Source organism: Syngnathus acus, chromosome 23, assembly GCF_901709675.1.
Source record: "Syngnathus acus chromosome 23, fSynAcu1.2, whole genome shotgun sequence".
Lineage (NCBI taxonomy): Eukaryota > Metazoa > Chordata > Actinopteri > Syngnathiformes > Syngnathidae > Syngnathus > Syngnathus acus.
In genome coordinates, this window is record NC_051107.1 from 3,253,851 (window position 1) to 3,279,854 (window position 26,004).

General features: G+C 47.9%; 1 protein-coding gene across 17 annotated transcripts in view; it reads right to left on the minus strand.

Moving 5' to 3' along the window:
- Positions 1-1,412: 1,412 nt before the first annotated feature.
- Positions 1,413-26,004, minus strand: part of nav3 (neuron navigator 3) — a 101,808-nt gene continuing 77,216 nt past the window's right edge. For 2 of the 17 annotated variants that reach the window (XM_037243846.1, XM_037243845.1), the window contains 30 exons: positions 23,077-23,185; positions 20,682-21,098; positions 20,206-20,325; positions 15,798-15,921; positions 15,039-15,342; positions 14,104-14,812; positions 13,040-13,459; positions 12,584-12,625; positions 11,850-12,001; positions 11,328-11,522; positions 10,969-11,021; positions 10,624-10,647; positions 10,277-10,300; positions 10,048-10,125; positions 8,368-8,662; positions 8,176-8,303; positions 7,675-7,698; positions 7,143-7,309; positions 6,391-6,544; positions 6,012-6,198; positions 5,414-5,514; positions 5,254-5,349; positions 4,988-5,156; positions 4,688-4,923; positions 4,411-4,565; positions 4,268-4,339; positions 3,990-4,186; positions 3,800-3,918; positions 3,512-3,736; positions 1,413-3,439 (listed from right to left, as the gene is read on the minus strand). In XM_037243846.1, the coding sequence (XP_037099741.1) occupies positions 3,320-3,439; positions 3,512-3,736; positions 3,800-3,918; positions 3,990-4,186; positions 4,268-4,339; positions 4,411-4,565; positions 4,688-4,923; positions 4,988-5,156; positions 5,254-5,349; positions 5,414-5,514; positions 6,012-6,198; positions 6,391-6,544; positions 7,143-7,309; positions 7,675-7,698; positions 8,176-8,303; positions 8,368-8,662; positions 10,048-10,125; positions 10,277-10,300; positions 10,624-10,647; positions 10,969-11,021; positions 11,328-11,522; positions 11,850-12,001; positions 12,584-12,625; positions 13,040-13,459; positions 14,104-14,812; positions 15,039-15,342; positions 15,798-15,921; positions 20,206-20,325; positions 20,682-21,098; positions 23,077-23,185 (5,216 nt within the window). In that variant the 3' untranslated portion in view covers positions 1,413-3,319. Of the gene's footprint in view, positions 3,440-3,511; positions 3,737-3,799; positions 3,919-3,989; positions 4,187-4,267; positions 4,340-4,410; positions 4,566-4,687; positions 4,924-4,987; positions 5,157-5,253; positions 5,350-5,413; positions 5,515-6,011; positions 6,199-6,390; positions 6,545-7,142; positions 7,310-7,674; positions 7,699-8,175; positions 8,304-8,367; positions 8,663-10,047; positions 10,126-10,276; positions 10,301-10,623; positions 10,648-10,968; positions 11,022-11,327; positions 11,523-11,849; positions 12,002-12,583; positions 12,626-13,039; positions 13,460-14,103; positions 14,813-15,038; positions 15,343-15,797; positions 15,922-20,205; positions 20,326-20,681; positions 21,099-23,076; positions 23,186-24,406; positions 25,571-26,004 lie in introns of those variants that run through there. The other 15 variants (XM_037243835.1, XM_037243849.1, XM_037243852.1 and 12 more) reach the window with 14 other exon arrangements.

Consider the following 26,004-nt stretch of genomic DNA (forward strand, 5'->3'; position numbering starts at 1 on the left):
ACCTGTGACCTTTGACCATATTTCCCTAATGAAGTGGCCTGTTATTAGGTACACTTGAAAATGGCGGTGTACCTAATGGAGTGTCCGTATGATTCCCTCGTTAAGTGCACCTGCGTGAAAAGTTTTAGCTCCTTCAGAACGTGAAAGTAGCTAAAACTTTTCACGCAGGTGCGCTTAACGAGGGTCACTTGGAAAACATGTTGGAACGCGGCCCCGAGGACTAGAGCTTGACACCTGTGACCTTTGACCATGATATTTCCCTAATGAAGTGGCCTGTTATTAGGTACACTTGAAAATGGCGGTGTACCTAATGGAGTGTCCGTATGATTCCCTCGTTAAGTGCACCTGCGTGAAAAGTTTTAGCTCCTTCAGAACGTGAAAGTAGCTAAAACTTTTCACGCAGGTGCGCTTAACGAGGGTCACTTGGAAAACATGTTGGAACGCGGCCCCGAGGACTAGAGCTTGACACCTGTGACCTTTGACCATGATATTTCCCTAATAAAGTGGCCTGTTATTAGGTACACTTGAAAATGGCGGTGTACCTAAATGGAGTGTCCGTGTGATTCCCTCATTAAGTGCACCTGCGTGAAAAGTTTTAGCTCCTTCAGAACGTGAAAGTAGCTAAAACTTTTCACGCAGGTGCGCTTAACGAGGGTCACTTGGAAAACATGTTGGAACGCGGCCCCGAGGACTAGAGCTTGACACCTGTGACCTTTGACCATATTTCCCTAATGAAGTGGCCTGTTATTAGGTACACTTGAAAATGGTGGTGTACCTAATAGAGTGTCCGAGTGACGTCACAGATCAAACAGCCAATCAGAAAGTGGGGGTGAGGGCGGGTGTGGCACTTTTCACTTTCAGTTCAGTTTTGACCATGATTTTTCCCTAATGAAGTGGCCTGTTATTAGGTACACCTAAAAATGGCGGTGTACCTAATAGAGTGTCCGAGTGACGTCACAGATCAAAAAGCCAATCAGAAAGTGGGGGTGAGTGCGGGTGTGGCACTTTTCACTTTCCGTGAAGCTTTGACCATGATTTTTGATTATTTTATTTATTAATATATTCACGTAAATTAAAAATGCTGTTTTTTTCTGATATTCTGTCAAATTTCTGGTCCTTAGGCTATCGGTATTGTCATAGCGGTGTATTGTCGCCCTCTTGTGGCCATTTTAAGACCACGAATAAGAAATTCGAAATAAGAAATTGGCTATTAATTTCATGAAAACTTAAGTCAAATGTTATTTGGGGATATATACGATATATTGATACTCACTACGTCATTGGAAGCTGGTTCAAATGTACGCCTACAAATAGCTTTCAGCTGTCAATCAACTGCTTGCACATAAAGGTAACAAGGTCGTTCTTAAAAATGAGCATTTTCTTTTTTTGCTTGTGACACCAAATACCATTTATTTTTTTAGAGCTTTTACAAAGACTACAAAATCTTCCAGATGAGTTAAATCACTGTCTCTGTCTATTTACATGATATGTTACATACAAATGTACAAAATATAAAACATTAAAGAAAAAAAAATGTTTCACCCAAAAAGAAGAAAGAAAAGAAGGTTCTCATCTCAAAACCAGAGTAAATGCTATGGGCCTGGATTGAGACATCTCCCAATCCGATGGGTGCATGCCGGGGGGTCGGCGAGTTGGGAATTTGGAGGCCCGGCTGCAGAGGCGCCCGAAGCTGACAACAAGTAGGATTGTAGACGGTGACACTGTCCTGAGGTTTTGTTATCTTGTGTGGGCGTGGCTGACCAGTAGCACCTGTGGTGTTTTTCTATACAGTACAATGTGGAGTGATTCCCAGCGCCTCGGCAACCCGGCCAGATTCCGATGACAAAACCCGACGGACGTCATGTCAACGATGGGAGCGTACTGGAAAAGTGCAGCTTTGTGATTTGTAGTGAGAACACTTTTCTATCTACACACCGTGCGCCTCCTGCGTCGACACATCACAAGACGCACACCTGTTTGACTTTTGCATTTTTTTTTAACAATAATTTACTTTTTTAGCAGGTTAGTGTGACATTAACCGGGTGAATGCATCTTTGATTTTCTGTGCAAGGAGACTGAAGTATTTACAACCCGCCCGAGTGTGCAAAACCAACCCACGCATTTAAAAGAAAGGACAATCGAAAATGGCTTCCGTCCAATACTTGTGTTTACATAAAGGTAAATATCTCTTCTCAATTGCCCTCTCCCTGTTAAAACGCTCAAAAGCATGCTAATAATAATAACAAAACATTTGGTTGTGCTCCTGTCTTTTCAAGTGAGCCCAGCTCAACTGGGTGGAAAAAAAACAAACCCTCACCCTTTTAATTATATATATGTATAGCTTTTTTTTTTTTTTTTATAATATTGGTCAGTTTAGAATTCACATACAACATGAACTCTATGATTTAGCACTTTACACCTGTCAAAAAGGGAAACAGGAAGCAATATCATAGCCGATGGAAGCAGGCTCCGCCCCCTCTTTCCATATTCTTTTTCACACTTAAGGCAACGAGAAAGCACCAATATCATTGTTCCCTTGTTAAAGTGTTTTCTTCGACCGATCTGCACTGGTTTAATCGGGCGTGCATTATTTGGCAGACATTGGCTCGTATCCATTCTCTTCACAGTAGCATAATGTGGCAGATCGATTGTGGGCAGGGAGGTGATTGGCTGATAAATACTCATGTGAGGCCCAGCTCCATTATGGCCACAGGAGATCATCAGAACATCAGAAAAACTGTCAAATTGGGACTAAATTGACTTCAGGAGTCACCGCGGTGGAAGAGTGAGCAACCCTTTGGAAGGCTTTTTGAACCAAACAAAGCACTTTTGTAAACAAAGAAATACATCAACAATAGTACCTGCCCAACTTCTTGTTCATGTTGTAAACATGTCACGTAACTGGGATCGAACACAGAAAGAATATTCAGATTCCACCGATGATGAACTAGACCCTTAGTGCACTTAGATGAGAAGTTGTATGGAAGAAAATGCAGGAAATGAACATGGGATTTCTTCAATTTGGGCTGACGATTACAGTTAAGGCCACAAGATGGCGCCAAAGCCCAGGCTAAATGTGTGTCACAGAAGTCAAAGTGAAACATCTCGACTGAAAGAGAAGCTTTGTATGTCGGGACGGGATATATTTTTAGTAGAAGAGGGTTTTGGTCAATTTAAGAATATTTAGTTGACTTTCAGGAAGTCGTTTGCTATGTGTTGAAACCGTTTTGGAACTACTATGAAGCAGGTTGATTTGAACAAATCCATACAACTCATCATGTATTTGCACTAGGAGCATGTCCCGTTAGCCTGGCGTAGCTCATAACGTCGATTCCAGCGACGAGTCCAGCTGGTCGTCATGGTGACTGGCGCTGTCGCTGTCGCAGCTCTGCGCGCTGGAGTAGTTGGCCGCCTCCTGCAGCCTCAGCAGCATGTTCATCTGGAAAATAAATTCCAGTTGATTGTCGAGTAGGACACGACGTGGCTTGAATTGCCCACCAGCGTCACCTACCAGGGGGTCTCCCTCGGTGTCGCTCTGGGACACCTGCTTGGACGAGGCCCCCTCCTTGGACGAGCTGTAGCCGTCGTAGCCCACGTCCTCGGGCCTGAGCTGCAGCAATGACTGGCCGTCCTGCTGCTGTTGCAGCTGCTGCTGCACGGGGGCGGCGGCGTGCCACGGGTACGTGTCGCACACCCACTTGGACGGGTCTTCCCACGCCGCCCGCTTGCCGTACAGCTGACAATTGAAATCAACAAAATTAAGTAATGTACTTTCACTTGAAACCGTTGTCCTGCTTACCTGAAGTCCTTCTCGGACAGCTTCCAGCAGGTAGGGCACCAGGGAGTAGTTCCACAAGTCGGTGAACCACACTCGGGACCCCTCCACATCCATGGGACAGGACAGGAGGAGACGAGGACCTGTGCAGGTCATTCAAAATCATTGTATTTTTCCGAAACGATGGCGTTGAAATAAACATTGTGTGTCTGACCTATGGTGACGTCGGAGGAACTGTGGGCCTCCAGGAAGCCGTTGAGGTGCTGCCACGTCTTGGGAATCCAATCGATGATCTTAATGAGGTCGTTGCTGCGCACGTTTTTATGGATCTCCGTTTCGATCAGCTTCCGCCGCAGGTAGCGGCCCAGGAAGCCCTTGACGGGCTCCGTGTGGTTGGTGCACAGCACCCACCTGTGAGCCGAGGCAGAGGGGGCGGGGTCAACCGCTCGTTAACTTATTCACCAATTGAGGTGATGTCGTTTGGTGACAAACCTGAAGTTGTGATGCAGCTCAAGGTTGGGAGAGGAGGACACGCCTTGGTTCATGGTCCCAATGACATATGGGCTAAAGCAGACAAAAAAGTTATCAGGAATAAAAATTCATTCTAGTTTGGGTTCCCATCCCTACCAACCTACCATTTGTGGTACTTGCAGTTGAGGAAGCCATTGAAGATGTCACTGAGGGAACTAATGTGGTGGAGGTTGTCCAGAATGACTACGGTGGGGAGCTTCGTGTCTGTGCTCTCGGAGTTACAGCGCTCCGCTAGGTTGGAGAGGTACTGACGCAGGTCCTGGAAGAGGAAAGAGAAAGTATGTCAAATACGCTTTCCCCACTGGAATAAATGGAAATGCCTTTAATCTGTTCCAGACGTCCTACATATAGATGCTTGATGTTTGTATTTTTTTGAGCCACCTTGCTGGAGTTCTGGTCCACGTTGAAGCTGGCGACGTTGTGCTCGGTGACTTCCTGGCGCATCTGGGAAATGATGAACTCGGCCAGCTTGGCGGCCAGGAAGGACTTGCCGGTACCGCTGGGCCCCGAAAGGATGATGCGACGGTGCTCCATCAATAAATTGAGGTACCGCTGGATGATGGGCTTGGGGATGAGCGTGTCGAACACAAGGCTGTCTATGCTGCTGTCTTTCACGCCTGCCAGCAGGGGGCGTACATGTCACACACTAGTCTTCCTGAATCGTGATGGGGCGGTTCAAACCTTTCAGGTTGACCTTGATGACGTTGCTTTCGCCCACCAGGTAGCCACAGGGCAGCAGCTCAGGCACTTCGGAGGAGTGGGAGCGGACCACCTCGCCCATCCTGTAGCAGACGATGCTATCCGAGCTCAGGCCCAGACTGGTCACCGGGTCCACCCGAAATACGTACTCCTGCAACGTACCGGGGGAACCGATTTCAATCGTAAAACAAGCCTTTTAAAGTCAAATAATATATACATTTTTTCCATTTGTTTGTTTTCTTGTTTACCTTGAAGAGGCGTCGAATCACTCCATCTAGGACGTCCCACTTGGTTTTCCCACTCACACCTATGGAGCCAATCAGGTACTCCTGCATTTGCGTTCCCTGTTCACATCAATCCAGGCGTTAAGTCTAAATAATAATTCTAATAACGAAATGAAATAATGACCTTGGTCGTGCTCGGCCCGCTGCTGATGTTGACCACTATCCGCACGCTGCGGCCTTCTTTGCGCAGGTTACTACCTTCGTAGCTGTCGTCAAGCAGAATATCTGAAGGCCAAAGAGAAGTCAGTATGAATCTCTCGTCTTCATTTTGGACGGCCGTGCTTAGTATTCATCTGGCATCCCGACATCGTATCGGGCGGGCGCTGTGCTGGGGCGATAACGGCCCGCCGGCCCACCGGTCCTCAAACGCCTCACTGCTCTCGCTCATCCCAGCATCAAATAAGGAGAAAGGCCGCTCCTCGGAGGAGAGCTTTGCTTTTTGTAATTACACGGCACTAGCAAGCTGGAGGACGCCAATGACTTTTCAAAAGGAGGTAAAGCATGTGGAAAATGTCAATAAAATCGTATTTCGGCCACAAAATCCGTTCTAATTGGCTTTTGCAGACTGCCGGGCAAACGCGTTCTGGTTGCTTTGGTCAAAAGGTCAACGAAAGGGACTTTTTTTTTTTTGGTGCGTGTGTGTTCTCACACCTCGGAACAAATGTCAGGCTGCCAAAGTTGATCGGGCCTGACGCGTCCGCTCCGGCTGACGCTCAACTGACCTGACATGATGGTGTCGGTGATGTTGAGGTTGTTGAGAGACAAGCCCAGGGACTGGCGCGAGGAGGACGAGGACGTGCTGGACGTCTCCGAGGGCGGCCGAGCCGTCTTGGCGGGAGTGGCGGTCGGCGTGGCGCTGCCGCTGGATTTGAGGCGGTCGTTCTCCGCTTTTAACGTCTCGATCTCGTTCTGCTCGGTGAGGGAGACATCGCAAATTCATTTGCAATCTCAAGAGAGGCTCCCTCTAGTGGTAGGTGAAAAAATTACTGTACAGTTCAGTTATATTTAACGTTGAATTTGCATTTTGTCTTTAAGAACAGTTTTTTTCAAGAATCAATTATTTAGGTAGAATTAAAATTTTCAATGATTTCATGACCTCACCTGCATGCGATTCATGGCTTCCCGGATCTGGTCCAGGTGGTGGGCGGAACTCAGCGCCTCTAGCCGGATGTCAGTCAGCTTGAGCTCTTTCTCCCTCAGCTCGTTCTTGAGCTGCAGGATGATCTCGGCCTCGGCTTCGGTGCACTCGCACAGCCTAGCGCAGGTGGGAGTGGGGGGCGTCATTTTAGGGACGGGGTTACAAATACACGACAAATACAAAATGGAGGCTTGAAAGGAACCAAGGGATGTGAAAGCTTGCTTGGCGTCGTCAAAGTGTGCGAAAAGAAATGACATGCAGACTGATTAGATGATCGACGGTATCGATTGTTAACGATGGGTCTCAAACACACTGCATCGACTTGCTCTGAACACACTCTTAACACATGCTCAATTTTAATTTGCCGTGAAGGCAACCAGTTTCGACTTTCGTAAAGGCAGTGCAAAGTCACACAAACACGACACACACGAGATCGTGTACCGAGATCGGTGCTTGTAGACCACGTGACCGTTTAGCTTTTTCTTTGGTGTCCAAACGGAGGAGGACTCGCTATTGCATAGGCACTTGCTACGCACGACGTGGAAGGGAGGAGGAAGGATGTCACAAGAAAAATTCAAGGGAGTGGATAAGTGAAGGTGGAAGAGAAATAAAAAAAAAATGAAATAATAGTGAGCGTTTGGAGAGAAGCAAAATAAAGATAGAGACGACTAAGAAGAAAAATAAATCGTGGAGGTGAGGATGCGCGGAAGCTCACTCGGTGGCGGACGGCGACGAGCGCAGCGTGGCGACGCTGCCCTGACGGTTGTCATGCTGCAGTTTGGGCGAGGACGGCAGCGAGTCGCTCATCTCCTCCATCTCGTCATGGGACGACTGCGACTTGGTCTTCTTCTTGCTGAAGGCGTGCTTGAATGAACTGCGGAGCTGCGCGACAAATAGAAACGAGGGCGGGGGGGGGGGTCAGTCTCACCTTCGCGGCAACCTCGCTAAAAATTTCAGGAGGGTACGCCGTGCTGTTTTTTTTTTTTTTTTTTCCCCAAGCAATGCTGACTGCTGGTGGAAGTAAGAGGAAGGCAAATATAAAGGCTGTAAGTAGAGAATGAAATGAGGGTGGGAGAGGTGACTCAGCTGTTTTTTTTTCTAAACAGGCAATGATGGGGCAGCCGTATCCATGCTGATGTTTCCAGGAAAGATAGAAGATTGATTTTAGAGGGCAAAAAAGGGGGAACTGATGGGGAGGGGGGAGTCGGGGGAAAAACTACTACACACGTTCAAGGGACACAACTGACCTGAGCCGGGATGGAATCAGCAACCTGAAGATGCAAAACACACACACACACATTTGTCTCTCAAGGGTCAGACGAGGCCGTCGACTCATTGCATTTTCCAGCTTCACTCGTGCGCCGAAGCGATATTTGTACAAATGAATCATTCATTGCGGCTTTAATTAGGTGCTAATATGCATTTAGTACTAATGAGCCCAATTTAGCAACTGCCGAGACTGCAAAGTGGCATCGACTAAGCATAAAAAAAAAACCAGCCACCAAGGAGGCGACAAAAGTAAAAGAATAAGTCTGTATCTGGGGGGGGCTTTGGGCCTTCCTTTGGGTTTGTACATGGGATTAAGTGCTTTCCTAAAAGCACTTTCACACTCTGCTTGGACTTCTCAACTAGCCCCAGAGAGTCAACAAGCACTTAACACTCAATTGGGATATTGATTTAAAAAAATAATAAAAATAAACCAGATGAGCGCATCTGTAGCCTTGATATTCAGCTTTGCTTCTACACACCCAGTTCTTCTTCTTCTTCTTGTTCTTGTCCTCGGCATCCTTGCCCATGCTGCCCATGCTGGAGTGGCTGGCCGCACTGTTGATGCTCGACATGCTTTCAGATGAGTGCTGACGTCTGATACGCAGGTCTGGACAAAGTATGGAAATTATTATTGGTGTGTTTATCATAATTGGGTCAATTGATGTGATTACCTCTATGGAAGGGATCGGGGCCATTGAGAGCCACCTGGATGGCTGTCTGGGCGTCGGTGTTCTGAGTCTTCAGTGACTCGATTGTCTCCCTCAGCTCGACCAACTCGGTCTCCTGTGAGAACAAGCGAAGCACCGTGAGTACCTCTGGGGGTTTTTGGTGGGTCTGCTTTGTTTGGAGTCCAACTGGGTGTGTAAAGTAATGTCCACGCACCTTCTGCTCGGCCGTCATGGTGAGACTCTGTAGGCGACACGTCATGTTACTCAGGCTCTTCTCAAAGGCGGCCACCAGGTGAGACTGCGGAAGCGGAAATACACATATCGGCCTTTAATTTATTATTTTTTTTATTTAATTTTAATTAATTTTATTTTATTATTTATATTTATTATAATTATTTATTTTTTATTTTATATTACAAAATCACAACTGCAATTCCTTAAAGCATCTTGAGAAGACTTTTCGGCAGCTTCATAAGTTGAAGTGATTTAAGGAGATTCAAGAAATGCTTTGCCGCCATCTTGTGGCATTAGCGTAATTATTAAACTCTTTTGCGGCGCGTTAATTATGATTGCCTGATATCTCGGAATTATATACCTGGTCTGAGGTGCGTTTAGAGTTATTTTTCCTCGCCGATCTGCCGAGTGATCACGATTAGATAGCGACCCGGAGACTCCTGTCAGAGCTGCTAACGGCTCAGCGGAATGTCAAGCATTGACAGGAAGCACCTTGCGGCAACGCAAAGTCAAATCAAAAATAATCTCAACTTTGCTCGAGGAGACTGAGGAGAATACTGATGGGTGGCAGATGGCAAATCTGCTACCTCAAGAAAATTTTCTTCATACAAAAAAAAGCATAGGCAAGGAAAAAGAAATCTATCTTTCTTTCGACTTATTCTGTAACATCTGCCCAACCCCCCCCTTTGCCGCTCGCGTCTACCCGGGGGAGGTGTTGCCCCGTGACGGAACCATCCGTCTTGTTTCTCGAACCCGTCCCCCAGCGTTGCCGTTGGTTGAAGTTGATAAAGGGCCGAAGCGGCGGCGAGAATGAGGTAAAGTTATCAGCGTTAGTGCTGCCAGGACATCGTCGCAAGAGGCGTGGGGGGTAAATAGCGAGGACATATATCAGACTCAGACGCACTACTCAGCCACCTCCAGTCCAAGAACAGCAGAAACAGAAGACCCTGAAGAGCGTGGAAACCCAATGCAACCTGATCCATAAGATAAAAATCAATTGGAGGATAGCAGATCAGCTTTTTAAACAACGTCTGGCTCCCTCTAGTGGTCGCAAAAGACTCAGTTCAGTTGTATTTAACTTTAAATTGACACCATTTTGCAGTCAAGCGAAGACAAAAAGCAAGGAGCAAGTTGGAGCTTTCCCCGAGCTGAGCTGAGTTATATTGTCGATCAATTTGTGAATGTAAACACGACAACACCGTTGTTCTTTTTCCCCGAGTGCTTCTTCCAAGCGAGTCGTCGGCTTAAACAAATCCTCTCAGAACGCCGAGGAAAATGTCGCAATACAAAAAACACACACGGCACCGAAAGCAAACAAGTGGAGAAAAAAAAAAGGCTCAAAAGTTTTAAAAGGCTTTCGCGGTTGTCGCAAAGATTTATAATGCACAGGCAAAGCTTTTCTGCGTTATCATGCAAATCCCAGTTGTGATGGGAGGGAAAGAAACTCACGTTGGCAGACAGTTGGGACGTCAGGGTCGCGACCTTTTCTTGAGAAGCATCCAACTCCCGCCGCAGTTTTCTGATTTGCTGGTTTAGGGACAAAAAAAGTGGAATTATTCATCAAAAATACTGCAGTGTCCATTTTGATAAAAACCCATACAGTTACATGCTGGCACTGTGTAGAGGGGAGAAAAAAAAAAAAAAAAAAATGAAGATAAAATGTGTGGGGGGGGATTACCGTGGAATTTTGGACTGTTTGGCCCTTGAGTGAAAAGAGAAAAGTCAAAATTAACACTATGCCGCATGCCTGCATCACACAAGATGAGGCGACAGAGGTTATTAGAGGTCACGTTGCCCGTTAGCATGGTTAGCAAGCGATATATATATATTTTTTTATATTCGACATGACCGTTTGATCCAATATTAATGAAAATAAAAATACAACAGGAAGACAAAAACAAGGAATGGGGAAAATGAAAAAAATAATGACGGAAATGGAGTGGCGGGATTGCGGTTCTGCTTAGCGTCATCTCGGTGCATGCACGTCATCCAAAAAAAAAAAATTAAATGCTCGAACTCTCTTACCTCCGAATGCGCCTTCTCCTCCGTCTGTTGGAAAAAAGAAACACACACAAAAAATTGCTGTGGATCAAATCAAGGCTGCAAACTCAATTGAGTGGGGAAAAAAAAAAAAAAAACCTAGCTTCCACCTGGATAAAAACTTTGCAGCACATCCATCATCTATGTCAGTCCGCCGCCGGCTGCTAGCGTGATCAATACATTCCCGTCAAACTAATCGGCAAAAGCATTTTGAAAGAATGCCCGGCAAATAATGAAACTCGCCGTATTAGACTTTTATTGTTTGCTTTATTGACTGAAGTCTAAAATCTTGTTTCGATGGTACACCGTAGGGATTAAAACGATACTTACTGCGGAGTAGAGCGAAGACGTGCTGGACACCAGCGACAACGAAGAACCGTGCACTGCAAGGACAGAAAAAAATCTCAGCGTTTACAAAAACTAATATGGACGTTTACTGTTTTCCTCCGCTTGACTTTTTGGTCTTCATTCTATGTCATCGTGAATAATAGCTCGAGCGGGGAAAACCCGTCGGGCTTGTTAAAAAGCTGCCCTCCGTAAGGATGTAATGACAGGCTCCAATAAAAGAGAGCATCCCGGCAGCTCTTGCGCAAGGGTCATTAAATGGGCTATTAAAGAACTTGATGACAGATGGGCCTTTGCGGAACCTTTATATTAATTCTAACGGCCGAGGTCAATAGTGGGCCCACCTTCGTCGGTGCTGTCCCGGAAGGAGCCTGAGCGGCTGATGCCGCGCGGGCGGTCTTCCAGGGAGGTGGCGCTGCCACCCAATGGGTGCCCCTCGCCGTATAGGTCGAAGGAGTCCTGGGCGGGGATGCTGTTGGAGCGGCTCATGCTGCTGCTGCCCGGCGGCAGGTTGTACTGGCCCATGTGAGTCGGGCTCACTAAAGGGACGAGATAATATTTGTGTTCACTCTTGCAAATCATTCACTGCCAGGAAATCCCTCATACATCACTTTTAGTGTGCTAGCTTAATGCTAACACAAAATGGGAAATGCCATTGACAGGTTAGCAAATAGCCAAGATATCTATCATAGTGTGCTAGCTAAATGCTAACACATAATGGGAAATGCCATTGACAGGCTAGCTGGTGTTATAACGCTTCAAGTTATGGTGATTCAAACACAAACGGTGCAGCATCACATGTAGACAGACACTCACTGATACTCCCTTTTGTGGTTACATGATATATTGAAGTTTTTTAGACTCACAGAGGTTGGAGTAGTGGTATTTTCCAGTGGTGGTAGAAGAAGCTCCAGGCGGGGACATTGGCGACTGACTTCCCGAGTCCTGAAGCCCCCCCGTCGAGTGCGACCTGAGCCACTCCATGCCGTCTTCATGGGGCCTGGATGACGGCGGGTACCTGGAATCCACAACAGAACCAGTTTAGGCAGGTTTCAAAGTGATGGTTCGCTCCGGAGGTGATCAGTGATGAGTGCAAAGGCATTCAAACCAAGCATACAGTGCAGGCAAGCACAATGCATGCACCAGCAGAAACGCTCTTCCTGGCCGTGATAGGCCGAGCAGCAGAAGGGCCATCTTATCGCACGTTGACATTATTTAATCCCGCGGGGGATGATAATTGAGTTTTCGCTCGTCCACTTTTCAGCAAAGTCCTCATTAGTACGCTCGTCGCATGTGTCCTCGCTTCAAATGGAACTCAACTAGTTACCTCCGTGCATGTGTTGGTTGACCATGACATTCTAGAATGTTCTGCTTATTACTAACCAGCTTTTTTTTTTTTTGGTCTGTGGGCTCATGACCACCACGAGTGAGATGTAGACACACAGACATAAGATGCTAAACCATGCGCGAATGGCATATATATAAAAAAAGAAATAATTTTGCATTAAATCGTCCCATGCTTTAAATATAGCGAATTAATCCTTCCATGCAACTGCGTGCAGTAATATTCAAGACAAATCTGGCTGCAAACTTTCTATACCTCAGTCTCTTTTTGGGAAGCGTGTTTCTGTCAAGAGGCATGCTGTTAAGACACAGGATGTTAGATGAAAAAAAAATATATATATATTACACACGCCACTTGAGACTACACAATGAGGAAAGCAGTAAAAATAATTATAGGTGAAAATGGATACCAAGCTATATAGCTAGAGTAGTGTTTCCCAACCTAGCACGTATTTGCTAGTCATAAATGTTTACTTCAGCTTGGCAGTTCTATGTTAGTTTGTTTAAAAAAATCTGATGAATGCGATTTAAACTGCTCTGCCGGTTAATATGCTTGGGAATCACTGCGCTAGCCTAAAAAATAATAATAATAAAATAAAACCACAATTGAATGAAGGCAATTATTTGAACTTAAAATGTGAAAACCATGTTTCGGTTTTGTCCACATGTTTTGTTTGTTTATCTCACATGAAGGAATGCAGCCTAATCTTACCCCTCGGACAGGGTGGACTTGACACTGCCGGTTCTGGTAACCTTGGGCCCGTGGTGGCCCAGAGTCAGATCAATGGACTCAGAGCTCGTGTGCAGACTGCTCATGCTTTGGCAGCTCAACGTGTCCTTGCTGCCAGCGGACGAGCCACAGGCAGGCCAGGGCCGAGCGTTGGACGGCAGCGAGAGGCCAGAGGCCGGGCTGGAGGCGGGCGAGTCGCCGCAAAGGAGATCCGGGCCTTTGCCGTACAGCGGGCTGCTGCCGCCGCTCAGGCCGCCCAGACTCCCCGTGCCGGAAGAGGGCGAGTCCAGACTGGCCTGCCTCGCCAGAGTACCGTGCGGGCTGCCCAGGATTGAGGGGCATTTGCCAGAGTCGGGCGTGCCCGGGGAGCTGGCCTTGCTGCTGGCTTTGGTGCCAAACAATCTGGAGGTAGATAGGTGGGTGCAGTCATTTAGAAAGGCTCAATAAGCGGCCATCTTGAGCATATCAATAAGTCAGCACCTCCTCAACGTAACCAACACATCTGTTCTTGACTTAAAAGAAGAAAACCTGTCGGCGGCCATCTTGCTACTCAGCATGCGCCAAAAGCAATCACAGCAAATAAACAAGTGACGCTACCTGGAGAGCAGCATATAACTCCATGCAGATGAAGAAGAAAAAAAAAAAAAGAAGCCGGCTTGACAGATAAGATGGGACGGACACGTTGGGGCATGCGTGCCGGGTTTTAAATGAGCAGGAGATTGGCGTTGCGAGAAACTCCTGTCTGCTGTCTGCTCCGATCAAAGAACGCTTCATTGGATACGTCTGCCTTGAATGAAAGCCCCCGCTCATTCATCACGGGGGTAACAATATATTTTATCGCATGTGAAGAAGAGCATCATTTAATGGTCCTTGACGGCAATGCGGCCATAAAACCCTCCCATGTTTGCAGTGTCTGTTTCATCTTCCCTTATTTGGCTGTAACTGCTCACCCCTCCCCTCTCTGCTCAAAACATGACTTCAGTGATTTAAACCTTGGCTTTTCCAAAAATATGGAGAAAGTGTGAGGATGTTTTTGGGTGGCTGACCTGCGGAAAGTCGGGGACGCAATGTCAGGGTACTTGGAGCTCGGCTGCCTGAGGCTTGTCTGGCCCGCCGAAGTGGAGGTGGGGCTGGATTTGGGCGAGGTGGACAATCCCGGCTCCTGCTCCGTCACTTTCTCCTTGTCCGTCTGGTTCATGTTGATGGGACTGGAACGATCGGAGCACACCTTCCCGGCGTCCCTGCGTTTGACTTGGTTCGCCGCCGCGGCCGACTTGCCGCTGACGTTGGAGTCGATGCTGCTGGAGCTGGAACGGTGTCCGCCGCGCCCTGCCGCCACCCCGCTGGACGATTTAGCCGGTCTGGGTAGAGAGCGGTACTGGAGGGACACTTTGGAGCCTCCGCAACTGAGCAGGATACCGTCGTCCTGAGGTTGGGAGCCGTCCAGGCTGGTTTTCCGCACGCCACCGATGCCGGTGCCTTTTCCGAGGGCAGCTGATGATTTAGGTGCCTTGCCCAGGGTGGCTGAGCCACTTGAGAGCGTGGCACCGCTGGAGGTGATTACGGTCCCGCTTGAACCAGGGATCTTCTTGAAACCAAAAGAACTCGTGGTAGGCGGGCGTCCGATTCCAGACGGGGGTTTCTTGCCCTCATCTCCGCTGCTCTTCCCAGCGTCGGAGGGGGAGCGTTGGATACAAGAAGAACCCTTGGAGGGCACCTTGCCTTTCTCCGACGCCTTGGCATCATCCGTCTTGCCTGTCAATTTGCATAAAGCGGATTTAGCACAAATCCAAAAACACCTCAGCAGATTTTTTTTACCCAGCACTGACAACTTGTGGCTCGTAGCCAAAATAAGAATTCTGCTGAATCCACTCAAAACTTACCAGCAATTGAAACCTCACACATACAGTCAATACAGATAGGAAAAGTCTACACACCCCTGTTCAGATACCCCATAAAACAAGATAAAGTGACATATAACCTGCTGTTTTGTGTGATCCAGAAGAACTTTTTGTCCTGGGCGGCGTGATGCCAACCTGGGCCGTCATGCCCCTTCTCAGTGAGCCAGTCTGGGATATCTGGGCCAACGTTGTGGCCTTCTGACTCGCGTCCTCGTACTGGCCCTGGGCTTGAGAAGACGACGAGGAAGACTTCCAGCGGGATGAGCCGGCGTTGGGGTCCATGCTTGCGTCGAGTTCCTCGTCCACCTTTTTCAGGTCCTCAGCTCCGATCCAGCTACTGCTCACCTCCTGATCGGCATGCTTGGACTTACTGGTTTTCTGGGACTGGAGCAGAAATAAAGCCATGGAACACCAGATTGGAAAATGTCCCAATACATATCTGGTCCTCTGAGGACTGATTATCTAAAAGGAATTAAAAGTTTGACTCCAGTGAGTCAAAGCAACATATTCATAGATGAAGAAACTTCTGCTTGTGAATTATTCATCTACCGCACCAAAAAACATAAGGCAGGTAGGAAGGCGAACAAAAGACGAAGCGAGGTGTGAAGTCAGAGCTATCTTTGGACTGACCAGATCTCCTCCTTTGGGATGCTCATGCACAAACACACCTACACAAACAAACACTCAGATCAGCAATAGCCTTTCCTTGACAGATGGCCATGCAGTCTCCCTAGCAACAACCGGAGTGTCTTCAATGTGGAGTAAGACAGACTTGGCAGAACAGAGCAATGGAAAAATTGCGAGTAGATTTCATCGTGGCGCAAATGTCCGCTCCTCACCTGGGCGCCTTTGCTTTTGCGTGACGACCCGACGGCCGAGTAGGAAGGCGTGTTGAGATCGTCGGTGCTGATGTTGTCCAAGGTGTCGCTCAGGCCGCTGCTCACCGAGCTGCTGTCGTCCCAGCTGCCGGAAAAGTGGATTTTATTTGGGAGAATTCGGTATAACGCGAGGAACTGTCGGGTCTTTCATCATTTCCTGTCTCATGTCTTTTTTTTCCCCTTTTGTGATTTTGTGTCTGCTTCAACATTTCAGTTCCAAAGACGTCTTGAAGTGCACTCTGACTCATCCTCCCTTGAGATAGAAGAGACTTCAATGTGTGATTGACACCAAAAGCCGATGGGGCCAAATGTGCTGACCCAATTTGACCCAACGTGACTTGGGTTGCTAGCAGAAAAATACCTAAGGTGAAGGCTTTCGCTCCGCATTGAATTGTGGAATCTTATATTAATCAGTAAACTGCAGTGAAACACAACAAATAGCAAAATTGACGCAAATTTTAACTCATTCGCTACCATTGACGTATATAGACGTCAAAGTTCGATTTTAACTGGGCTGGCAGTGAATGACTTATCGTATGGATATTTGGACCATCCATTTTTATTTATTATTTTAACGCCATTAGCGACCAATATCAAAATGGAACTAAAACTGATAGATAACTCTGCCAAGGAACAACATCCTCTGCTTCTGACAAAACAAGAAGACCACACGCATAAATGGCAGCCATCCTCCCGAGAGCCCACCCGCCGGAGCAAACGGGTTGAATATTTCATAGCCCGACTCCCTGGATGCGCCGAGATGCTTCTGACAGATTTGGCGTAGCTCCAACGAGCGCGTTCAGAAGCCGCGTCACAGCGGGCGAACTCGATAACCTGCGGGCGAGGGCGGCAATTCTGCGTCTTAAATTAACTATGAGCTAGCAATATCCAGCGGAAACGCTGCAGAGGATATTAGCTTCAGGTGTGCAGAGAGTGTGTTAAACACTCATGACGCATCAAAAAACAATTGTTTTTCTTATTCCGTGTGCAACAGGGCGAAGACTCGGCGAAGGATGTCAGCATAGAAAAGACTCAAATAAACAAAGTCTCCTAATGTCCATTTCTCATCGCCGTGACGCCACTCAGCCATGCAAACGTTATCTCATGCAATATTCAGTGAGCTGACTCGGGTCCTTACAGCAGGCAGCTTGCCCGGGATGAGAAAAAAAAACGCTATTAACAGCACAAACAAAATCCCAACAGCGGTGATTACACATGAAGATAAATTGGATTTCTTTTTGTTGATATTTGAGGAAATTGAAAAGGATAATAACACAATATTTCCTCTGAGGGGATTTGATTACCCGTACAACACTAAAAATCAGAAAAAGGAACATTTTAGGAATATTTTGACACTGTGGGCCTTCGAATAAATCTAACAATTTGGCAGGCGGATTAAAAAAAAAAAAAAAAGGAATGGGAGTGAATTGGCTTCAGGTAATCAGCTCCATCCAGCGAGCTGGCTCTGGATCAACGGACACTTTTGATCGAGTTAGTCCAAAATGTGGCAGACTAATTATAGTCTGGACACACACACATGGACACACATCAACAGTGCTCTTTAATATAAATGCCCGCACCATAATCCGATTTAATGCCGCTGAGCCAGCGCAATTACTCTTCAGAGAAGACGAGCGGAGCGTTCTCAAAGGATGCAGAAAGACTTGACACTTCTTTTTTTTTTCCTCCTCCTGTTTTTTAACAGCTGCCAAAGCAGCGGGCAATGCTAGACTCCAAAACTTCCACCTGTCCTGTCAACTCACCTCTAACGGTGATCCCGTCCTGGTCCCGTCTACGCCCGAGACGGCTCCGAGTTGTGAATCGAGCGAGAGTCCGGGGAGGGAATGGCAAGAAGAGGAAGAAAAGGACGACTTCACTGTTCCACTTTTACCCCCCCCCCCTGCAGCTCCTCCCATCCCTCCTCCGCCATCCCTGCCATCCTTCCCCCCCAACCCGGTACGGGCAGGCCGGCCCCTTCGGAGACGTGCCGTCAGCGGCGTGTCGGCGAGGGATAATTAAGGGAGCTTGATGATGTGGAATTGAGCCAAACAAAGGCAGATGACAGTTCCGTCTTTGCCAAAAAGTGATCTGATGCATAATGAGCAAAGGGGGACATTATTTATCAATCCGGTTCTTTGGAGCACTCAGTGGGTACCAGTTGATGACATCACGAGAGGCAAAATATCTGCGCCGGATTCAATCAACAGATTGACCTTGTCCCCGTTGTAATTTTTCAAGGCGACCAAAAAGCTTTTTGCTGCAATGCAGAGCAAGACGTCAACAAAATATTGAGCCGTCCAACGACAAGGGAGGAGGCTGAAACACTGACGTCACAATTTTGGACGACCATTGTCACCCTGAAGTGAAAACAAAGAAAGCCTCGAGAATTTCGTCTGCCAAATAGTGCTCACTTTGGCAGTGCGGATGAAAGGACGGATTTGGTGGTAGCAGGGGTCAAAGGGTCAGACGGCCTTCTGTCCACTCTTGGCACATGAAATGAATATAAAATAACAATAAAATAAATTGTTTATAATTATTTATCTTTTTTTTTTTTTGATTTGGTGAGCGTGACCAGTGCATTAAAAAAACATGTAAAAAATGTCTTAAACATTCAGTAAAGTCGGGCTCAGGATATTTTAATACCATCTTTTGTCACTTTAACTTGACTCATCACTGCATTTCTTGTAAATCACATTGAGTCAGACTTCTGAATTTTTAATACCACAAGACACTCCCGTATTGCTAGCACGAGACATACCGCGTTAGCATCGGCTACCAAATAGATTTCGACGTTGCGTTCACTGCCCATTCAGATGTTAATGCGACACGTGCGGGATAGCTATCGGAAATGTTGAGAACTATTCCGGAACAGAGTGGCGGCAAATTACAAGTGGAGGAAATCTCGAGTCTTTCTGAATAAATAGATGCTTAATTAGCATGTGTTGCTAAGGAGCCACATTTGCGTGAACACAAGGCACAGCTGGGGACTCCAACGGAGGATGCAATAATTATCGTCACAATTTGGAAAATTTAGACTTTGGCAAGACGTAGTTCAGAACTTTGGTTTCAGGTGCGATACGAGAGAAATTCCGTCGTCAAATAGCGCTCAGGGTCGGACTGAACTACACGTGAACTTAAAACGACGGTTGAGGCAAAGCGGCTCGTCGTCCAAATCTCCTCGCCTGCTTATGACTCACCTCGACTGTCAGCGTTCCGCTCGGTGACAGTCGTGATCCTTCTTAGGAAGACGTGCACATGCTTTAAAAAGAAAAGAAAAAAATCCACAAATAGGCTATTTATTTGCTGAGTGGCAAAAAAAATGCTGGCGAGGGCAATCTTCGGTTTGACGACAAAAGTATTTTGACTATTTGTCCAAAATATTTGATCTGATTTAAGGAAAGATTTGATTCGCTTGGACACAAGAAGCGAGGCAGCAAAATTTAGCCACAGATGGTCTAAGTCAACTGCTTGGCCATTGGTCATTATTTAAAAAATAAAAAGTGTGAAGCATAATGAGCCTCATGGGAATGAATTTTATGCGCCTGTGTGAGTTTATATTTGTCTTTGTATGTGTGTTTGCCCGATTCTTGATCATAATGGAGAGGAAAATAAAAAGAACAACAACAGTCGGGAAGCGGCTTTGAAAACACATCCTTCCTTTTTAAACGAGAATTACAGCATCGTGTCGGATAAACAAATATTTAGCGCTACGCTGCGTTTATCAGCAAATAGCGCAAAATTTGGGCTGTAACTTTGAGGGAAAGAGTTCCCTCAAAGTCACCCAACACGAGGTTATTCCCGCTTAAGACGGCGTATCCCGTGAAACCCGGCGAATGATTGCTCGGGAAATGAATTCCCCGCTGAGCGTTGTCATCCGCCAGTGGGAAGTGTCAGCGCAAGCTTCTGACAATCACACATGTCACCGAGGCTGCTTAAAGTCGTTGTGTGTTGAGGGAACCGTTTGCTTTTCACTCATTCTCACCGCTGCTAAAAAAGACGGGAGGGGAATGAAATTCCCATTTGGCTTCTTTCTCGCTCGGCTGCAACCGAAGGCAAGACGTCAATATTTCTTCGTGGCGTTCAAGGGCCTTGCGGGAAAAAGCGATAGTCCCCCTTCCTCTGTTGACGTCTCGCTCGAAAGTCGGGCGATAACGCCGGTTACACAGAGACGCTTCCGATTTATTTTCGGCCCATCTGTCTCCTCGCTTAAATATCAAGCGTGACAGGCCCGATGAGTCTGAAGTGACGGGTGCGAGTTAATCAACTATTCTCAACCTGCCGCCAGGTCTCGCATGCTTTAACGCATGGTCGCACGCAGATATGACCCCGACTTACTGACAGACGGACGATTGACGGATCTCATCCTTACCTGTCCACGTCGCCTTGGATCTCTTTGCTCCCTCGGTGCGAGACTTCTCGAGAAGAAGCCGCGTCGGCTGCCCGGCCCGTATTCCGCGCGTACAAATGCAGACCTCCATCTGTTAGATATCTGCCAAAGGAGAAAGAACAGATATTTGTTAATCAGTCTCACAGTTCTACAGATTTTATGTCTAAGTATGTTTACAATTAGCATATGTGCTTGGGATTTGAGCACCGATAGCAATCAGACGCGGCTGATAGGACATGGGAACGATTAGCCGATGGGCTAATTGAGCTAATTAAATGGCAAATCACCTTTCTGTCACGACTCGCTCGAGTAATTTGTCTCAAATCCCACGGACGTTTAAGTCCATCAATTAAATGAGATCAATCACCCGATTTTATTTTTATGAACATGACAGATAGATCATACAGATGTGAGTGAAAGTTAGCAAATGCTAACATGGTTAGCACGATTCCTCCTACCCGCTGGGGATCTCATCCATCCGTCCGTTCTTTCCCAGGACGTCCCCATCGCTCATGTACCCCGCCATCTCCATCTGCTTCCCTCCTTCCAGCCCTCCTCCTCCTCCTCCCCTGTCACTTTGCTCCGCCCCCCGAGCCCCTGCCGATCGCCTCAGGGGGGCGCTGTACACAAACCTGGAGGGGTCTGAGTGGCCGCCGTAGCGCCCCGCCGCCGTGGCGGCGGTGGCGCCGCCCGCCGCGCCTCCACGGGCTGCGGGGTAACCGCCGGGCATGGAGGGGGCTTCGCCCGCCTGGAGACGCGGCGTTTGCGTTTGGCCGAGGCGCCAGGCCATGGGGGAGGAGCGGGTGGCGAGGGCCGGGAGACTCCGCCCGCTGACTTCTGTGGTCACGGTTGAGTCGAAGGTGGTCTCTAGTGTGCTGCAAAAAAAACGGATTCTGACTTAGTACCTAAAATTGCAAACATTTTTTATTCCTCGCGTGGACTGAAATTTCAAAATGACAGAGCTGTCATATCAGGAGCACTCCTGTGTGAAGGTCACAACACACAGGTGAAAAGATGTCAGCAAGCGCGAGAGCTCACACACACAGACACACACACACACACACACACACACACACACACACACACACACACACACACACACACACACACACACACACACACACACACACACACACACACACACACACACACACACACACACACACACACACACACACACACCGTTTAAACTGCATGCTGTTTCACTCCGTGTATGTGCTTGTGTGACCTTCCCAAAGTGCTGCTTCTTCCAGCGTGCTAACTTGAAAAGTGGAAGACGGGGGAAAAAAAAAAAAAAAAAAAGGCTCCCACGAGACAATCGGAGAATCCCGGCAAAAACTTTGCCATTGTCAAATCAAATCCAAATGTGAAGTTCCATTTAATAGAAATGTTTTCAACCAAATAACTGGTCATTAAATGAAGTAAAATGGAGGTACATCAGGTACTCTGGTTCACTCCCATAACGTAAAATAATGACATAATTACTGTCAAATTGGATTATCCTCTAGCGATAATTACACAAAGCCTCCATCATGATTAATCTTCTATTGTCCCAGACTTAATATCATAACGATCCTCCATTTTGCTCGCGGGCGGCGAGAACGGAGAAAAATTACAGCTTCACAACCAAAATATAGCAAATAATGAACAGACATGAATGGAGACTAATAATTGGCTAGCATGCGACCCCGCCATGACGCCGAGTGGCTACGCGAGAAGGGCAGCGATGGCAGCCATGTTCACATCTTATCTCCATCAACAGCTACTGATGTCGACACACACAAACACGAAGCTGGTGACACACGCGATGCCCTGCTACAGCTACCCCAAAAATATAATGACGCCATATCACCCGATAAAAATGCAATTTGCCGTTCATATACTTTCAAGATCGTCTCGGCTTAACGAGCGTTTCAATTAAGGTGTCGTGAATGGAAATGAAGTGATCGAAGCTCAGATTTGGGTTATATTTATGTAAATAGAAGAATTGCGGCCTGGAGAACATAACCGGGGGGGGGGGGGGCAGAGGGAGACTCCCAAAGTGGTGACAGAGAGTGATGAGCATGACTGTGTCATGTCCGTGCAAGCGTGACGCTGATTAATTGCTTTGCGTGATGACGGCCATTTCTTATCCGGGTAGGGAGATTAGCTTGGTCCAACCGGGCTTTTGTCATAAACTCAATTGGCAGGAGCACTTATCGCATTCCTGCTATTAAAACGTACATTTTTCCCCATTAATTTTCTTGGAGCGGCTTCGCTCATAGTTTTTCCGTCCATGTAAATGTCGCCTCGACCTCCATAAGCCAATGAGAGACCACCTAAAATCGGCGTCTGCGCTCAAAACAATGTATTGATCACGGCTGGCTGGGAAGCCTCCGAGGGGGAGAAAATAAGAACGAGAAAGCAAACACAGAAAGCCATCTGTCATGGCTGTCGCCGCTATCTTCCTTGGTAAATGGGCCAAAACGGGCAGAATAATCGACTGAGGGAGGAGTGTGTAGAGGAGACGATAGCTATCGTCTGAGCCGCGGGTTTGCTTCGGCGAGCGAATGTTTCGCAGGTGAAGGGAGCGAGCTAATTAAAGGCGGGAAATACGGCGAGTAGTGATCGAGGGAAGCGTCATTAATAATTCGAAGCGTAGCGTCCCGTGGGATCGGTATGAGGGAGAGACTGAACTGAGTCAAGGGACAGTGACAAGCAAAATATCGGATTCACTACACCGGGGCCATATAAAATGATGTGATGGGCCGAATCTGGCCCCCGGGCCTCGAGTTTGACACCGATGCACGACATAAAATGGAGGAAGGAAAACCACGAGAAAATGTGATACTGGATGGCCAGAAGTGGTTCTACCTGTGGCTGATCTGCGTCCCCCTGAGACTGGACATGGTCTCTTCCAGGTTCTGCCGCAGGTCAGCAATGTTCTTTACCGTCCTCATTCGTCTCATCTCCGGGTCTTCTCCTGCGGACATATTGGATTTAGTCAACACATACGCGGGCGGAGAGAAAAGACATTCTGACACAGCGTTTTACATCGCTTGTCACAGCGCGTCCCAACGGAGCAGCAAAGTGATAAACGGTCATTGGATGTCATAACGGCCGTGAAGCCTCGACGCATTTTTTTTTTCCTTCAGATGGTCATGATAAAAAGGTCCACGGCTTGACGTGCCGTGACATCAATCCGTGTCTAAGTAGGCCCCGCTGTCAGACATCCTCAACGTTGCTTCTTCTCACCCGGCAACCAGAACTGCTATGAAAGAATGTTTTCATATTTTTTATTTTCAAACCCTATTCAGGCGTCAAACCACAGATTCTGGTTCAGAGCTTAAAGCTGCAGGCATATTAAAAGTATCTTCTTAATAGTCCCTCATCAAGGAACTGGAATAATTAGCATAGATAAACTAGCTCTGAATAGGCCAGTTTATGTCAAACTGGGAAGTCGCTGTGTTCGGTTTCTCAGCCGACATCAAACCGAATCCAGAGGCAGAGCGAAGAAAGAGATTTAAAGTTTCAGTAGCGACGTCCTCGAACTGAGTGCCAGAAGCCGGGAAAACAATCGAGGCGTTTATGTGCCGCATTGAGAAGAAACACTGGCCTATGTATAGATTGGTGGAAAAGCATTCCAGGGCACTTGGAAGGCATTTTGTGATTGATCACATCCCGAATAAGAATCGGCACTTTGCAGTTTGTGGTGTTTTCCTCTCACGTTGCAGAAACCAATGACTGGAACACATAGTATGAAAATAATCTGACAGCAACCTCGAGATGCGAACACGAAGTATGATGAATGAGTGGCGGCCTCGGCGACACTGACACATCGGATTGTGGCAAGCCGAACGGATCGATGAGGCGCAACGGAATACGGCGGCAGTCCAAGAAAACAACCAAGACTGAGATGAAAAATTAATGCGGGGGACATCAGGGAATCGGACGTAATTACCAAACACAAACACTGGCTGGACCCGAAGATGATCTATTGACACCCGCCCTCAATTTTACCGCAGCGTCCTTGTCGATGACCTCAGAGAAGCTAAGGACTGCCCGGGTATAATTGAGGTCATGTTTGACTGGTGGGAGCGAACAGTTAAGTGAGGTCGAAGTGAGGCGGCACGGGCCGAGCCTCTGACCTCATATCGGCCGAACCGCAAAGAAAAATGTGTTGTCATGGACTGTACCGACTTACGTGGGCGTGGCTGCGTGTGCAGCACCTGCTCCAGGTCGCCCAGCATGGTGAGGATCACATCCTTATCCAGCTGAGCCGCCCCCTCGCGAGGCCCTCCCCCCGAAACCTCCTCCTCTGCCCAATAGCCGCCCTCGTTCTCCTTGGCTCCTGGTTTGCCGCCTGCGCCCACCGCCTCGTCTGATCGCCCGCCACTTCCTTCTTCGGCCGCCTGCTGTTTGGGTTTATGAGGGGGTTCAACCCGCGGGTGGCCTCCGTAGGAAGCTCGCTGCGGCCTTCCGCCCGCAGCGGTGCAGCGCCAAGGCACGGGGATGAGGGAGTGCTCCGACTGCGAGAGCATCTTGGTGAGGGAGAGAGACAAAGATCGAGCTCGGGGGCCGTAGCTCCTCGTGACCTCCTCTTTCCTGGGGCTGCCTTGAAGGCTACCCCCTGCCCGTTGCGACCAAGACGACGGGTACACCAAGGAGCTCTGACGAGGCGGGAAACGAGGCGGCGGCTTGTCCGGCTCCGAGGCGTAAACCCGCCGCTCGCCATCGCTTTGCAGCGTCAGGTTGGTGAGGGAGCGCTGCTTGATCCGCAGGTTGAGGTTATCCGGGAGGGGCTGGGCGGGCCGTCGAGCCGGGCTCCCTCCCTGATACACCGAGAACTCGGCACCTCGCTTCATGTCTTTTGCCGGCTTACCTCTTCGCTTGCTTTGACTCAACGGGTAAAAGTAAGTTCATCCCGGTTTGACGCTCGCTGCAAATAGCACCGAATCAAAAGATAGAGGAGGCGGGTCCCATGCCTCCCTAACTGTGGTCTCGCTGTGAAAGCAGCCCCCTTCAGGTAGACAGGTAGAGTCCAGATCCATCCTGGAGCCAGCCCATGCTCTTCCTTCAAATCCTACAATTTAACTCCTTGCTCTCTGGTCTTCATGCTTTACCGCCTCCAGTCCTCGACCAACACAGTCAGGGGTGTGAACGTCGCTACATCCTCCTCCTCCTCCTCGTCGCACGCTCCTTATCTTCCTCCCTTATTAAATGCCCGTCTTTTTTCATTCACTCGTATCTTTACCCCCCTCCTCTACCTCCTCTGCCCTTAATTACCACTTGTCCGCTCCGCATCTTCTACCTCCCGCACTGACGCCGCGACGGTGGAGAGTGAGCGGCTGGTGAAGCCACAGCCAGCAGAGAACTCGCTCGCGCTCTCTCTCTCTCGCTCGCTCTCTCAGCTCACTCTTCAGCATCCTCTTCATCCTCTCCCTTTTCTCCCGCCAGCTCTTTATCTTTCGTCCCTCAAACTATCCTTCCACCCTTCCATCTCGAGTTGTTTAGATAGTGCACCTGTAAGCTCGCCGTTCCGCCAAACTTAATTAAATGCTCTCTGGAGGCGCTTAACGGCCAACCCCGTCGGCTTATCGCGGATCAACAATGAGACCGCAGAAGCGACATATTACTCATCAATCAGTGCGAGCGTTATTAGCCCCTCCAGCTGCTGTGCACATGTTGGACAAGCTAATTTTGTAAAAAAAAAAAAAAAAGCTGAAAGTCCAGCAGGGTCCATGAAATCGAGATAGGAAATGAAACGAGGCAAACAGACGACGGGACACAACAACAAATAAG